The following is a 16,487-nucleotide window of genomic DNA, read 5'->3' on the forward strand; positions in this document are numbered from 1 at the left end:
CCGACTTTATACATTTTGTACATTCAAGATCCGCAATAAAGTAATTTGACCACCTGGGAAAGTTTTCTTCAAAATAATTCGACCCTCAAAGGGTTAAGACGAACATTCAGAGTGACTGCCATCTCTACCAATCTTGGAGGCTCGGGTGCCTCGTTTCGACATGCCCGGGGGCGTTCGCATCAAGGCACCCTACTGGAGGCCGGCGGTGCACATCGCCCGGGGACAGAGGCGAAAACAAGAGGAGGAAACAAAAAGAGACAGTGGTGTTTCACTTTGTGAATGCGGGTGATGCGCAAGCGTATGGGTGCTATAGCACATGCGAAGCTATTGCCCCTCGGTGCGCCTAGACTGTCCGCATCGCAGGTCGTATTCAAGACAGGGCTTGCATGGTCACACAATACGCAGCAGCTGCCAAAGCAGAACGCCCCTTTGTAAACATTTGTACACTAACTAAATTAACAAGCATGGTGTCGGCACGCACAGGCAAACATGAACACATCACACTCGATGATCACAAATGCTCATTGTCAAAATGCTGGCGTGAGGAATCGTGGCAGCAGCAGTGAGCAAAGTTACCTTCGTGCTGTCTATCACTTCAGTGCAAACTGAGTGGTGAGAACACTGTGCACGCCAAGCTACGAGCCATCGGCCCGCCTAGACTGGGCCCCCAAAGCAGATCGCATTCAAGTTATAAAGCCCGCGCGACCGCATGTGGCTGAAATAGAACACACCCCCTTCTTCCTCTCCCTGGTACCGGCCATGCGTGCAACAGAAGACGGCGCGCACCCCCCCCCCCCTTCTCCTTTGCGCACGCGAGATTGAGCCGCCATCGTTGGTTTGGCTCACTGTCACACGATTTCACTCGCACACACAGTGTACGGCACGCAATGTTATCATGAGACAAACCCGGTACATTCATATTGAAAATTAAACCTGTAGCAATTGCCAGAAGAGGTCAACCCAGCCCGCCTCCGCCTACCTTCCTCCTCCGCCATGCTTTGCCTTGTTTCTCCTTCGTCACATTGCTCAACATCACCTAGACTTTCCTCTAGGTTGCATTGCCTCGCTGCGTGGTCAGCGCTAGCTTTCACTTGCTCGGATGATAGCACCGATGACCTGTGAGACGGCAGATGCCTGCTTTAACTCCCCAGTGAACTTTTTCCTGCAGTACAATGGCACAGAAAAATTTTTAAGGTCCTTAGGTAAGATGACGTCATTTGTGGCTGCACGCTGATTTGCACAGAAGCGCCAAGCATGCTTCACGGACCAAATGAAACCAAGCAGTAGTACCAGTTGAAAATAGTTTTCTATAAAGTTCAGCTAAATAAATGCTTTTTGTGTCATTTTTACCCCGTTTTACGTCTACTTCATTTACCATTTTGAAGTAAGATATTTGGATGCACCAGGTCATGTTGCCAATTATTCTTCTGGTGTGCGCAATCGGGAATGCTTCTTAATGCAACTAAGTGTGTCTATCTCCCCATAACGTGCAAAAAAGTCCCCTTAGGCCACACTTACAATTTGGCTGCAGCATTTTTACTGAAAGTAGCCTGCTATAAATATTTAGGCTTAACATTAACGAGTTACTTATCATGGCACTTGCACATAAATACCATCTGCTCTGCCACTTTCCGGAAACTATGCCTTTTGCACCACAAACTCAAGACTGCTCCACCTGGTGTTAACCTACTCTCTACTTTTCCTTCATTAGGCCAAAACTTGAGTATGCTTCCATAGTTTGGGATCCTCACTCAAAAATTTACATTAAGAACCTAAAAAGAATTCAACGAAAAGCAGTATAATTTATCTACAGTAAATTTAAGGCTACTGACTACCCCACTGCATTACTAACCGCAAACGGCATTGAACTATTACAAATTCGAGGAAAGAAAAGTTGGCTAGAGTTTCTTTCAAACTTAATTAATCATAGGCTAGCCTTAGACACCACAAAATACGTATCCCCCTTGATAAGCAGACCCACTCGACACCACTACCCTCATTCTCTAACACCAATTTTCACAAAGACTGACACTTTTCAGTACTCTTTTTTTTTTCCATAAACACTAGCTGACTGGAATAAACTAACTGAAGCATATCCCCAGCACCTGTAAGCTGTATACCATTGTGCAAATAATAGACAGTTTTAGTTTATCGTACGCAACTTATAGCGTATGCTATAGTGTAGCGTGCACTGCTTAGCATCCATTTCTTACAGTTTTAGTTGGCCTGCAAAATCTTCGGATCTCAGACGCCATATGCCATCGCTGCGGCTATCTCCCGACTGTAGCGATAGGTGGCGCTGACATCTCGAATGTTTCTTTCGTTAGGCTTCGACTTGTTCGAAACGAGAAGCGATCTCGAAAACACCACAAGGTTATTCATAATACTCTGTTGTCAGAGTGGCCTGAGACTAAGCAAAAGCCGTTGGACACAGTATTTTGCTACAAACAAAGTGCATTTTACAAAAACCACGCCAAGTTCAATTCGAAGTGGGCAGCCATGTTTCACGCAAACTCCGCAAACCATGCAAAGACGCTAACGTTAAATCTGAGAAATAGCATGCGTGCGCTATACGCCATGGTTCGTTTAGCGTTCTGTGCATGCGCAGTGACGACCCACTATTTTATAGCGTACGCAATGGTGTAGCGTACGCTAAACTAAAGCTGTCTAATGTTGTTATTTTGTGTATTAATTATTGTTGTATTGTAATCGAGTAAAAATTTTTCTTAATCGTCTAGCTTATGACCAAATAATTTGTGTGAAAAATATATTACACGCTTGTTTCATCTTGTTCTTCTGTGTATATAATCTTTTGTATTCTGCTCACCCTGCTTGGACTTCTTGGCCGCAGTATCTTATAAATAAATAATTAAGACGAGCTTCTGATAAGACGAACAGATTTTCATGGTCCCTTCGAGTTCGTCTTAAAGGGAGTCAACTGTATACAGTAATTGCTTGAGGAGATAAATATTGATTGCCTGAAAAATCGCTATATGTGCTGAAATAATTGCCAGTAAATCCTTGTTACAATAAAGTGAACGCGATGGTGAAAACATTCTCTACAATTGAAACTTGCAATACAGTCGAACCCGGCTATATCGAACTCGCAAAAAAACGCCTATCAGTTCGATATAGAGCATAATTCGATATAAGCCTGCTAAATAATTGGATGTCATAAAAGCACATACCATTTACAAAATCACTTTATTGATTAAACTAGTTTAGTTTCGCACGAAAATAGTCCTGCATTTTCTTCTGCTTTGGCAATTTCGCTGCCTGCGAAGCACGCACTTTTCCACATTAAGGAGTCGGAGCAGCTGAGGCCGCAACTTTCCGCATTCGCGCAGAAGCACCGGACTAGTGCGAGCGCACCAATCACTTCTGAGGATGTGGGCCAAGGACCGTCGTTGCTTTCCTCATTGTGCCCACTTTCACTTGTGCTCGGTACGATGTTGGCAATGTAGTCTTCGTTTTCGGGCTCTCCCGTGGTCGCGACACATCATTTGCGCTCACAAACTCATCCACCGTTGATTCGTCAACAGCTTCCGGAAATTCTGACAGTTCGCTCCAAACTTCGGCAACACTGGCAACGGCTTCGTCGCATTTATCAGAATTTACGGTCATCACCGAGCACGCGGAAGTCGGCACGGCTGAAGCAATTTCAGATTAGCCACTCGTACACGGCCGTGCGTGCGGGTCGGGCGCCACGGGCACCGGGTCGCGAGTTTGGACGCTTTAGCCCTAATCTCCCCCTTATTCTTCAAGATCGTGCCGAGAGTGCTCCTCGGAATCTTGTGCTCTGCGGGGACATCCGACTTCTCACCGTTCGACACGATATATGATTGCGAGCTTCACGACGAAAGGCAAATTCTTCTGCTTCATCACGGCAACACTGCGAGAGAAGGCCTACAAGGCGCACACAAAAACAGCGAGACAGGTCGCACTTTCGCCATCTTGCATGACGAAGGCACAAGAGCATCTGATTGGCTGTCTGAGCAAGCGCTGTGGGCGGGCCAGGATCATTTTTTGCAGGGGAGGGGGGGGGGGGGGGGTGCTGACGGCTCGTCCGAAGCAGCGCGGTCGGGCGCGGTCACGGTAGGTAGAGCGGTTGGATGGAGCCGCTCAGCCGGGTTTTTTCCGCCACCGCGAGGGAAAGCCAACTTCCGGGGGCACTTTCCGCCGCTTGACGTTCGATATATCGGGTGTCGCTGCTATTTTTGTTCGATGTAAGCATAATTTTTGCAATATATACTCATTGTAACTATATCGTGTCCAGAAATTGTTCAATATATAGAATAATTCGATGTAAACGGGTTCGATATAGTCGGGTTCGACTGTAACAAAATTGGCGGGGAATGCGAAAAAAAATCACTTTTGCGGGAATTTCGTTGTTGCAAAATGAGACATCGCAGATAGGCAATGTGTCGCAGAATGAAACTTTACTGTCAAAATTCTGTTCGCCTACTTTGGCAAGCTTTCCTAGAGGATGTAGAACCGCACTGCCAACACTACAGAGTGCACCGCACGCGTTGAACAGCAGTGGCAGAACTGCTGTGGAGCAGTATTCTCGGTCAATTGCTTTCGGAGATGCGGTCACTTTTGCAAGTAACTCAACACCGGATGCAGAGCAACAGTGCTCCACGCAGGCAGCAGCATTTCTCCAGCGCATGCCTTCGCTCGTAAGCACCGATGTGTCTGGTGCCATTCGCACGAAAGTGATCGTATCACATATACATAAGATCAGTTGATTGAGATTACGGCCCCTTCGCACAAATCTACATCCAGCACCGAATTTGCACGCAGTGCCTGTCGGGTGGCACCAAAACCATCATTCTCGAAGTAAGGAATGTGTATTCCCAGACGATCGTTCAATCACGGTCCGATGCTGCGACTGCCATTTTAAGCACCACGAACAATTCCACGTCGGTGCGACGTGGATGTCCTCGTTTTTGCTGCATTTTTTTTGCCGAGGCGCACATTACGCACTGCACTGGGTATGCACAAACCTTCGTCGCATGTCGGTAGCAACGTGCGTGCCGCTTCAAATGGGTGATCAACAAACAAGATGGAGGCCATGACGCGTTTCCAGCACATGCAATCGCTTCTGGTGCTTGATTGTTTTTGTAAACAAAAATGGGTTCCTCACGCAAGTGTGATGTGGTATTTTACGGAATTTGAGTGCAAAGCAATCGCATTTGAGCACATTTTGAAGTCTGCTAGCCTTGCCCGAGTTGGTAATATGCAGGGCTATGTGCCGACAAATTTCGTTGATGCGGGATTGTAGTACAGCAAGATTTCATTGTCGAGAGGTAAAAAATGCATCGAGTCCTATGGGCGCTTACAGGGATACGAAAATATTTCATTTTCGCGAGAATTTTGTAGTCGCGGGTTTTCGTTATTGCGGGTTGCGACTGTATAAGCGGTAATTCGATAAAAGCTTCCACTGTAAAAGCTAAAAAAAGGTAGATCTGAAATAGCACAACTCTGAGGAAATGTAATATGGATGATCATGCTGCTCATGTTAAATTTTGTGAGAAAGAGAAGCCAGGAGACGAGGAATGCTGCTACACTTTATCCATGGGGCTCTAGGCGCAAGAAGGTGCCGAGCGCCTGCCGCGAGTGTGCACTAGCTCGCCGCCGATAACATGCCGGCAAGCGTGCAGTCGTGGCGTTGTCCCCAAGCTAATGAAGAACAAACAATTTCTTCCTGTGCCTGAGTATCGTGTGTCCAACAAGCACACTCTTGCCGCTCCTCTGTCGTTTGTGTGTTGTCCATGCACGTGTGAAGTGTGGCTTGGTGTGATTCTTTTTTCCTCCCCTGCGCAGCTGGCGCGTGCCCTGAAGCAGCTGCAGGCCAACCACCGGCTCATCCTGACGGGCACCCCCATCCAGAACCAGGTGCTCGACCTGTGGTCCCTGTTCGACTTCCTCATGCCAGGGTTCCTGGGCACCGAGCGCCAGTTCGCGCAGCGCTTCAGCCGGCCCATCCTGCAGTCACGTGACGCCAAGTCCTCCTCCAGAGAACAGGAGGCCGGTGCGTCTCCGACCACTTCAGGGGGGGTCACTGGGGGCATGATTCAGGCTGCATAGATGGACAGAGCACTCCTAGAAGATTGATTGGGTAGTACCAATAGCTCGATCACTGGAAGAGTCAAACTTTCATTTCAGAACCTTGGTACGGCAATGTGACATCATCATCATCAGCAGCAGCAACAGCAGTAGCAGCCTGTTCTATGTCCACTGCAGGACGAAGGCACCTCCATGCAATCTCCAATTACCCCTGTCCTGCGCCAACTAATTCCAAATAACGCCTGTGAATTTCCTAATTTCATCACTCCACCTAGTCTACTGCCGTCCTCGACTGCGTTTCCCTTCTCTTGGTACTCATTCTGTAACCCTAATGGTCCAACGGTTATCTAACCGGCGCATTAGATGACCTGCCCAGTTCTATTTCTATCTTTCGATATCAATTAGAATATTGGCTATACCGGTTTTCTCTCTGATCCAAACCGCTTGCTTTCTGTCTCTTAACGTTATGCCTAGCAATCTTCGTACCATCACTCTTTGCATGGTCCTTAACTTGTTCTCAAGTTTCTTTGTCAGTCTCCAAGTTTCTGCCCCACATGTCAGCACCGGAAAAATGCACTGCTTTTCAATGATAATGGTAAGCTTCCAGTTAGGAGCTAACAATGTTTGCCGTATGTGATCCAACCCATTTTTATTCTTCTATGAATTGTTTTCTCATGATCAAGGTTCCCTGTGATTAATTGACCTAGGTAAACATACTTCTACTCTAGAGGCTGACTGGCGATCCTGAACTCTTGTTGCCTTGCTCAGTTATTCATCATTATCTTTGTCTTCTACATAATAATCTTCAACCCCACTCACACTCTCTCTGTTAAGGTCCTCAGTCATTTGTTGTAATTCATCTGCATTGTTGCTGAATAGAACAATGTCATCTGAAAACGAAAGGTTGCTGAGATATTCACCGTCGATTCTTACTCCTAAGAGCCTTCCCAGTTTAATAGCTTGAATACTTCTTCCAAGCACGCAGTGAATAGCATTGGAGAGATTGTGTCTCCTTGCCTGACCCCTTTCTTTATACAGTCGAACCTCGATATAACGAAGTCCAATTTGCAGCCAAAAATTTCGTTATATCGCGAGTTTCGTTAAGTTTATTCGCATGTTTCAGCAGTCCAAATAAAGATGCAGGTTTTTGGAACACTCCTGGCGTATGGCACCTTGTAGATAGCAAAATTACAAAGATAACCAATAAACCCCGGAACTAATAACACAACCAAAAGCATGATGCCCGATAGCCAGCGGGTACAAACGCATTTTTCTCCATTACGCGTACGGTGAAGAGCAGGTCTGCAGCAAGGGCCGCGCCTAGTGCTCATAGCTGCCACTAGATGTGGCCATCAGTGCCATCATCATCATGATTTGTCATCACTAAAAAAAAAAAAAAAAAAAATCCGTTCACGAAGACATGGCAACTCGTGGTGCAAAGAAAAAAAAATTATGCACATACCAGAGCTATCAACTTGAATATTCTTTTGAAGAAAATTGGAAGTAGTATTGGTGGATTCATGAGGCCACCACTTACGATTCGGCGTCCGATCCGACGTGCGGCATACGACGATTCAGGGCACACGGTGCGTGCATCCGAAAGATTGAGCGGCGCGTAAGCTCTGCCCAGATCCAGCCCCCCAGCTTGACTTCATATCCACGTCAAGAAACGCAATATAAACAACTCTGCACAACACTGCTTCACTTTACGCGAACACTGTCAATAAAATTATGCCCCTGCGAGTGACAGAACACTTCAAGACGGCGCGTTGTGCACTGACGACTCCGCTAACAGCCAGCAATAGGGCCGGTTGGCCTAGCTAGGCAGACGCCGCGGCCGACGGCGCTTACGATCCAACCCGAACTCGTCGAAGAGCACTTATGTTTGCCAAAACAATTAAGACTGTACACTTAGGTCGCCCGTAATTAAATACAATTGGTTTACTCGACGCAGTCGTTGCGAAGGGAAAACGTGCAAGCGAAGCGAGCAGCCTCGCTCAGACGGTCGGTGTGTGATGTCTGCCCGCGAAATGCCCTCGCGTTGCGGCTCCCGATCTCGCCAGTAGCTTAGGGCTAGTGTACTAGGCGCTGCTTTGCATAACAGGCACACATTCGAGACAACTTTACTGAACTGGTAACTATTTCGCGTCGGAAACAAACTGCAGCACGCAAGGAAAAAAAAAAATACTGCGAGAAACCGGCCAGCCAGCGTCGCCTCCGTGGAGGGAATGTCACATGCCAGCCGCGCTGTCATTGGCTGCGGCCAGACGACGGTGCGGTTGTCGGATGCGTCGGACGACGAAAATCTGCCCGGTTTGTCGCACGCCGGTAGTCCGATCCGGCGCTTCGGCACGGCAAAACACTTCGATTCCGGCTGCCGTTCCGGCCCGTCGGACGCCGGATCGGACACTGAATCGGACCTTGTGTCTCCCGCTTTAGAGCTCGCAGCCATCGGATGATACTGCGCTCTGTAAAGCAATGACGACGTTGATTCATGAACGCTGGAATATTTTATTTAACTTCCCGCAGAGCAATTCTAAGCAAATCAGGTGGAAGAGAAGAACTCCATCAGCTTCATCTGTCACTTTTTAATAAGCGTCGGGGTCATAAGGCGCTCATAGGTTGGCAGGGCCTCTAAGGGTTGCTCTTGCGAGTGCGCGCCCGCATACATGCGTAAGAGGTCCAGCGCATCCATGATTTGCTTCGGTGTACCTGTGCTGCTTGCCGCCTGGAGTTCTTCGTCTGAGTCGTCGTCCTGCATTTCTGCATCTGTGACGCTCTAGATTATTGCGTCATCGTCCAGCTCTTCAGCTGTGACAGCGCAAGTGTCGCTGAAGACAAAGTCCTCGAGTGTCACATCGCTTGGAGCACATCCCTGATCGCAGAGCAGTTGCCACGAGTCAACGACATCTGTTGTGCACGCCATACTTTCGTCACCGTCATTTGCTCTGCACTCCGCTTCTTCATCCAAAGAAACGCTCTCCTTCAATCCCGCCTTCCTGAAGCACTTGACTATGATCTCCCTATTTGTTGCCTCCCACGACCGCGAAAGCATCTCCAAGACTATGAACACGTCGATTTTCATCTCTCTGCGGAGCTCGATGTTCAGCAGAAGCCTTTCGATGACCTGCTTGCGGTATGTACACTTGACGCTGTTTATTATTGTCTGGTCGAGTGGTTGTATCAGGGAGGTGCAGTTGGCAGGGAAAAATTCAAGCTCAATGTTGGAAAGCGCACAATCTTAAACATAGTGCGCTGAGGAATTGTCCAGAAGGAGGCAAATGTTTCGACCCCTTTTGCGCATTTCAGCATCCAGATCTTTCACCCAGTTGCTGAACAAATCCCTTGTCATCCACGCCCTTGTGTTGGCGGCGTACTTGACTGGCATGCTCCTTTTTCCGCTGAAGCAACGCGGCTTCTCGCTTATGCCAATTACGAATGGCACACGCTTATCGCTGCCGTCCATGTTCACGCACAACGAAACAGTGAGACGCTGTTTACTGCGTTTTCCACCATGGCACTTTTCATTTCTCAAAGCCAACGTCTTCCTTGGCAACAGCCGGTAGAAAAATGCGGTCTCATCGGCATTATATATGTCGGAGACATTGTAACGTGATAGAATGTCGGAAACACGATCACGCAACCAGTCCACTGCTCCAATTGAGTTCGCCTCGGCTGATTCTCCGCTGGCCACCTTCCCAACAATACTGTGCCGTTCCTTGAATCGTTGCAGCCACCCGCTGCTGGCTTTGAAGTCGTTGTGCCCAAGAATACAAGCAAAGTTAAGGGCCTTTTGTTGAAGAATGACCCCGCTCAACGGCATGTTTTTTGCGCGCATATTGAGGAACCATGAGAAAAAAGCTTTTTCTACATCGACGTAAGCTGCTTCCTTTACCTTCTTTCTTTGTTGGCCTGAACCACCAGCACTGACGGCACTCATGATACTGTCCTTCAGTTTCAAAATTGTTGAAAGCGAGCTCGGTGAAATTCCATACCTTTCAGCAACAGCCGCCTTCTTTTCGCCGTTCATCACTTCGGTGATAATTTGGCTTTCACATCAAGGCTCAAAACTTTTCTCTTGTGAGGTGCACCACTCATTGTGAATAGGACGACGACCTAGGCCCAACGAGATCAAATAACCAACTGAGACAACGCGCCCGACGACCGCTGTTCGTAAACTTAGTTCCGGTTGGCGCTTTCCCGTTCCAACAGCCCGGTGACGTCATAGTGTGACACGTTCCGGAACTTCTGAGGCAGTGGCTAGCACTAAAGGAGCGCGTCCGATGCGGGTTTCATACGTACACGATAGATGGCGCAGCAGCACGTTCTGCTCCTCGTATTGAAGCGCGCCGGGAAAACTTGAGCATTAAAGGGTGCATGCAAATCGCTGTATGCCCGGCTAAAGTTCTCGTCTGCCTGTCAAGGAGGCTCCTGGTACATGCGTGCAATGTGCGAGGACTTCGTTAAATCGGAAGTACAGTATGAAGTGACCTCGTTAAATTGCGGAAAAAAATACATGGTTTTCAATGGGGCAGAGATTGGGAAAAATAAAAAGTACATTATTTCGAGAATTTCGTTAAATTGAGGTTCGTTATATTGAGGTTAGTCTAAATATTTTAAGGCAGTTTGTCGTGTGCGTATCATGGCCACGCACACTTATATCGCCATCCGTTTCTCTACCACGGGTGTGCTTTAAAACCACGGCGCTGCAATTTTGCTTCGGAGACTTTCCTTTCCTTCCTTCTTCTCTGCCCTTAAACTGGCTCTCTTAACTACTACACGCAGAGACAAAGCAACAGCACGCGCATGCGATCCCATAGATGAGATGAATATATATATATATATATATATATATATATATATATAGAAAATTATCAGTCGTAGCTCTCGTAGTATAGCCCTCTGGGCCGTTTCCTTTTTTTTCTTTCGAAAATAGTCCTATTAGGGTTATTATAATTACACTAAGGTATTTCGCCCTCGTCAGCAGCAGTCCTTGAGATAGTTATTCTGGCGGCTAGCTTCCCACGCTATGCGTGCCGCCCTCGCACCTGTTTAAGCTTTTCCTAGACGCTAGAGTTATACTATGTCCGCGCAACCTTGAGCGATCGGAAAGCGCGTTTTCCCCTCTTGGCCGGCGGAGAAGGGAGGCTTTGTTCTGGCCGCATAGCCCTCCACGTCTCAGTAAGGTGCCTGGTGGTGGTCTCGTGCGGACGATGCCCTCTCGGTGAGCGCATATTCCCCCCTCATCTTTTAAGAGGTTCAATACTTACAAGCATTTGTCTCGCAAACCATATTTATTTCAAGGGAATTTTCCATGTCTCAATAATTTCTCTCGTCGTATTCGAGTGCTGATTACCGTGTTATAGTTTGTTAATGAAGCTTTCCCTCAAGTCTAAATATTTTAACGCAGTTTTCCTAGTCTCTAAAGCCGCTCGAGTTCGCTCTTCTCCTCGGGCGGCCATTTTTCCAAGAAAGTATGCCTTCCAACCACTCGACTATCGCGGACAACATCAGTTCCTTTTCACGTAAGTATGAGGTTCGGAGCAGGAGCTATGGCGCTTGAAAGTAACCTGGGGCCTGACGAACCAACCGACTGAGCTATCTTTCCGGGCAACATCCAAGGGTCAGGAGTTCAAATCACCTGTTATGTTCCTTTCCCCCCTCCTTTTTTTCTGGCTCCTTTTAATGTCTTTTCCTTTATTTTATCACTGTACGGGAACCCTCCTAAAAACAATTATATATATCCTCAATTATGTATGGCCACACATGTGCAGGTCATAAATACCTGGTTCTCTAGCCGAGTGCCATCCGTGCGGTATAACCGAGCTCAGATCGGTCCACCTTGACTGATCAAATAGGGCACCACTGTAGGTTAAATGAGGCGTACAACTCCTGCGGGACCCGCCGTGGTTGCTCAGTGGCTATGGTGTTAGACTGCTGAGCACGAGGTCTTGGGATCGGAGCCCGGCCACGGCGGCCGAATTTCGATGGGGGCGAAATGCAAAAACACCCGTGTACTTAGAATTAGGTGCACGTTAAAGAACCCCAGGTGGTCGAAATTTCCGAAGTCCTCCACTACGGCGTGCCTCATAATCAGAAAGTGGTTTTGTCACGTAAAACCCCAGAATTTAATTTTTTAATTTAACTCCTGCGGGGACGGTAGAGTATCCGCCTCCCGTGCAAGAGGACCGTGGTTCAAATCCCAGTGCCGCGCAATTCTCCACTGGAAAATAAAAAAAAAAAACGTGTGTTGAGAAAATTGCACAAACAGGCCTGGAGTGCGGCCTGATCCCGGTGACCAGAACCGGTAACGCACTCTCTCACTAGAGCAGGATTGGCCGCCCTGGTGCAGTACTTGGCCACAACCTCCTATATGAATACAACAATCAAACCCCGGCCCTCAGTCCCCAGTAGCTGCGAAGCAACTGACCACGGCAGCGGTCAGATCTGTGACGCAGCAGAGGGTGCTAAGAATACCTGGCTCCGAACAGGCCGCCATTGGAATCTGAACCTGGCAACGTTTAACGTTAGAACGTTATCTAGTGAGGCGAGTCTAGCAGTGTTATTGGAGGAATTAGAGGGTAGTAAATGGGATATAATAGGGCTCAGTGAGGTTAGGACGAAAGAAGCATATACAGTGCTTAAAAGCGGGCACGTACTGTGCTACCAGGCCTAGCGGAGAGACGAGAACTAGGAGTCGGATTCCTGATTCATAAGGAAATAGCTGGTAACATACAGGGATTCTATAGCATTAACGAGAGGGTGGCAGGTCTTGTTGTGAAACTTAATAAGAGGTACAAATTGAAGGTGGTACAAGTCTATGCCCTTACATGCAGTCATGATGACCAGGAAGTCGAAAGCTTTTATGAAGACGTGGAATCGGCGATGGGTAAAGTCAAAACAAAATACACTATACTGATGGGCGACTTCAATGCCAGGGTAGGCAAGAAGCAGGCTGGAGACAAGTCAGTGGGGGAATATGGCATAGGCTCTAGGAATAGCAGAGGAGAGTTATTAGTAGAGGTTGCAGAACAGAATAATATGCGGATAATGAATACCATTTTCCGCAAGCGGGTTAGCCGAAAGTGGACGTGGAGGAGCCCGAATGGTGAGACTAGAAATGAAATCGACTTCATACTCTGCGCGAACCTTGGCATCATACAAGATGTAGACGTGCTCAGCAAGGTACGCTGCAGTGACCATAGGATGGTAAGAACTAGAATTAGCCTAGACTTGAGGAGGGAGCGGAGGAAACTGGTACACAAGAAGCCAATCAATGAGTTAGCGGTAAGAGGGAAACGAGGAATTCCGGATCAAGCTACAGAACAGGTATTCGGCTTTAACTCAGGAAGAGGACCTTAGTGTTGAAGCAATGAACGACAATCTCATGGGCATCATTAAGGAGTGCGCAATAGAAGTCGGTGGTAACGCCGTTAGACAGGAAACCAGTAAGCTATCGCAGGAGACGAAAGATCTGATCAAGAAACGCCAATGTATGAAAGCCTCTAACCCTACAGCTAGAATAGAACTGGCAGAACTTACAGGGATTCTATAGCCTAGAGGAATTCGAAATCCCACAGGTAACGCCAGAAGAAATAAAGAAAGCCTTTGGAGCTATGCAAAGGGGGAAGGCAGCTGGGGAGGATCAGGCAACAGCAGATTTGTTGAAGGATGGTGGTCAGATTGTTCTAGAGAAACTGGCCACCCTGTATACGCAATGCCTCATAACCTCGAGCGTACCGGAATCTTGGAAGAACACTAACATAATCCTAATCCATAAGAAAGGGGGCGCCAAAGACTTGAAACATTATAGACCGATCAGCTTACTGTCCGTTGCCTACAAAGTATTTACTAAGGTAATCGCAAATAGAATCAGGAAGACCTTAGACTTCTGTCAACCAAAGGACCAGGCAGGATTCTGTAAAGGCTGCTCAACAATAGACCATATTCACACTATCAATCAAGTGATAGAGAAATGTGCAGAATATAACCAACCCTTATATATAGCTTTCATTGATTACGAGAAAGTGTTTGATTCTGTCGAAACCTCAGCAGTCATGGAGGCATTACGGAATCAGGGTGTAGATGAGCCATATGTAAAAATACTGGAAGATATTTATAGCGGCTCCACAGCCACCATAGTCCTCCACAAAGAAAGCAACAAAATCCCAATAAAGAAAGGTGTCAGACAGGGAGATACGATCTCTCCAATGCTATTCACAGCATGTTTACAGGAGGTGTTCAGAGACCTGGAGTGAGAAGAATTGGGGATAAAAGTTGATGGAGAATACATTCGCTGATGATATTGCCTTGCTTAGTAACTTAGGGGACTCATGCATGCTCAGTAACTCAATAACTCAGTAACTCATGCATGCTCACTGACCTGGAGAGGCAAAGCAGAAGGGTGGGTCTGAAAATTAATCTGCAGAAAACTAAAGTAATGTTTAACAGTCTCGGAAGAGAACAGCAGTTTACGATAGGTAGCGAAGCACTGGAAGTGGTAAGGGAATACATCTACTTAGGGCAGGTAGTGACCGCGGATCCGGATCATAAGACTGAAATAACCAGAAGAATAAGAATGGGCTGGGGTGCGTTTGGCAGGCATTCTCAAATCATGAACAGCAGGTTGCCACTATCCCTCAAAAGGAAAGTGTATAACAGCTGTGTGTTACCAGTACTAACATATGGGGCAGAAACCTGGAGGCTTACGAAAAGGGTTCTGCTGAAATTGAGGACGACGCAACGAGCTATGGAAAGAAGAATGATGGGTGTAACGTTAAGGGATAAGAAAAGAGTGGATTGGGTGAGGCAACAAACGCGGGTAAATGACATCTTAGTTGAAATCAAGGAAAAGAAATGGGCATGGGCCGGACATGTAATGAGGAGGGAAGATAACCGATGGTCATTAAGGGTTACAGACTGGATTCCAAGGGAAGGGAAGCGTAGCAGGGGGCTGCAGAAAGTTAGGTGGGCGGATGACATTAAGACCTTTGCAGTGACAACATGGCCACAATTAGTACATGACCGGGGTAGTTGGAGAAGTATGGGAGAGGCCTTTGCCCTGCAGTGGGCGTAACTAGGCTGATGATGATGATGATATCGAGGTTCGACTGTAGATACCTTGCTACTTTTCTTGTTGAGAATTGCTTCTAAGAATTGCATGCTTCTAACATCATCACTAGGTATAGAAGGAGCCTATGTAACCTGTTCATTACTACTCGGAATGGAGGTATCGTGACTGCTTTGGGTACTGTACAGGTCACTAGATTCTTCCGCTGCTTTTATTATATCTTCGAGATTGGCGATGATTCAACCCTGCTTATCTTTCGGTGCATACCTACATCTTGGTTTGTCCGATGCCAAGTGTCCTTCTCACTGATTTCAGGCTGCGTTCATTTCTGACGGCTTCTTCAGTCTTTCTCACGTTATAATTTCCAATATCCCTTATTTTCTCCTTGTTCATTAGTTTTGACAGTGCGGCAAATTCTATCTGATCTCTTGAGTTCAACACTTTCACTCTTTGTCGTTTATTTATTAGGTCTTTTTTTACTTGGGAGAGCTTACCTACTGGTTGCCTTGGTCTCTTACCTCCCACTTCAATTGCTGCTTCTGAAGCCAGCCTAGTTACAATTTCATTCATTGCCTCTATATCATCTTCTTCTCTCTCTTCTAAGGCTGCGTATTTGTCTGCGAGTGCCAACCTAAATGTGTCTGCTTTTAGGGTGGTTGCTTGTGCTAGTTGGTAATTCATGATCAAAAATAACATACAGCACGAAGGAAAAGGACTGCGAGAGATGACACACACTGCGCTGACTTCCAACAATATTTTATTGCGTTGCCACATCGTGCGTATATACACAAGGGGGGGCATGTGCAGAAAATGAAAGGCAGTCATTAGGGGTGTTCTGACAGCAAGTCACTGTAATAAGAGCATGGTCACTTGAAAAAAAATGAACATTACAATTTATATCTGTTTAGATACGTGGCTTCACCCCAGTTCAGCACGATAGAGGGGGCACTAACGCACATACGACTTAAGTTTTCTGACGAAATCAGCTTCCACAATTTCCCGGGTGAGCTGTGTCTCGCTAAAACTTCAGTATCTTCAAAGAGGGGCACGCAGCCGCAATCCCGACAATGGATGCCCAAGTGGCCTTGTACAGTGCTGTGGGCATTGTTACAGTGCTCTCTTAGATGATCGTTTAAGCACCTGCCTGTCTGTCCCAACGTATTTACTGCCGCAAGACAGGGGAATTTGGTAGACGACATTCGTTGTGCACGCCACAAAATGTTTTCCGTGCCCGACAGAGCAACAACTCTGATGTGATTTAGGCGAGTTTACACGCTTACAGAGCCTTGCCAACTTTTCCGGGGCTGAGAAAACAACTGTAATTCCTGCACGCTGCCCAACCTTCTTT

At 47.1% G+C, this 16,487-nt stretch overlaps 1 protein-coding gene across 2 annotated transcripts in view; it reads left to right on the forward strand.

The window, feature by feature from the left end:
* The window catches only part of Hel89B (histone acetyltransferase 1), a 392,774-nt gene that overhangs the window by 327,582 nt on the left and 48,705 nt on the right, over nucleotides 1-16,487 (forward strand). For both annotated transcript variants that reach the window (XM_075703080.1, XM_075703081.1), the window contains exon 32: nucleotides 5,827-6,034. In XM_075703080.1, coding sequence (XP_075559195.1) covers nucleotides 5,827-6,034 — 208 coding nt within the window. The remainder of the gene's footprint in view (nucleotides 1-5,826; nucleotides 6,035-16,487) is intronic.

Source organism: Dermacentor variabilis, chromosome 8 (assembly GCF_050947875.1).
Source record: "Dermacentor variabilis isolate Ectoservices chromosome 8, ASM5094787v1, whole genome shotgun sequence".
Classification (NCBI taxonomy): Eukaryota; Metazoa; Arthropoda; class Arachnida; order Ixodida; family Ixodidae; genus Dermacentor; species Dermacentor variabilis.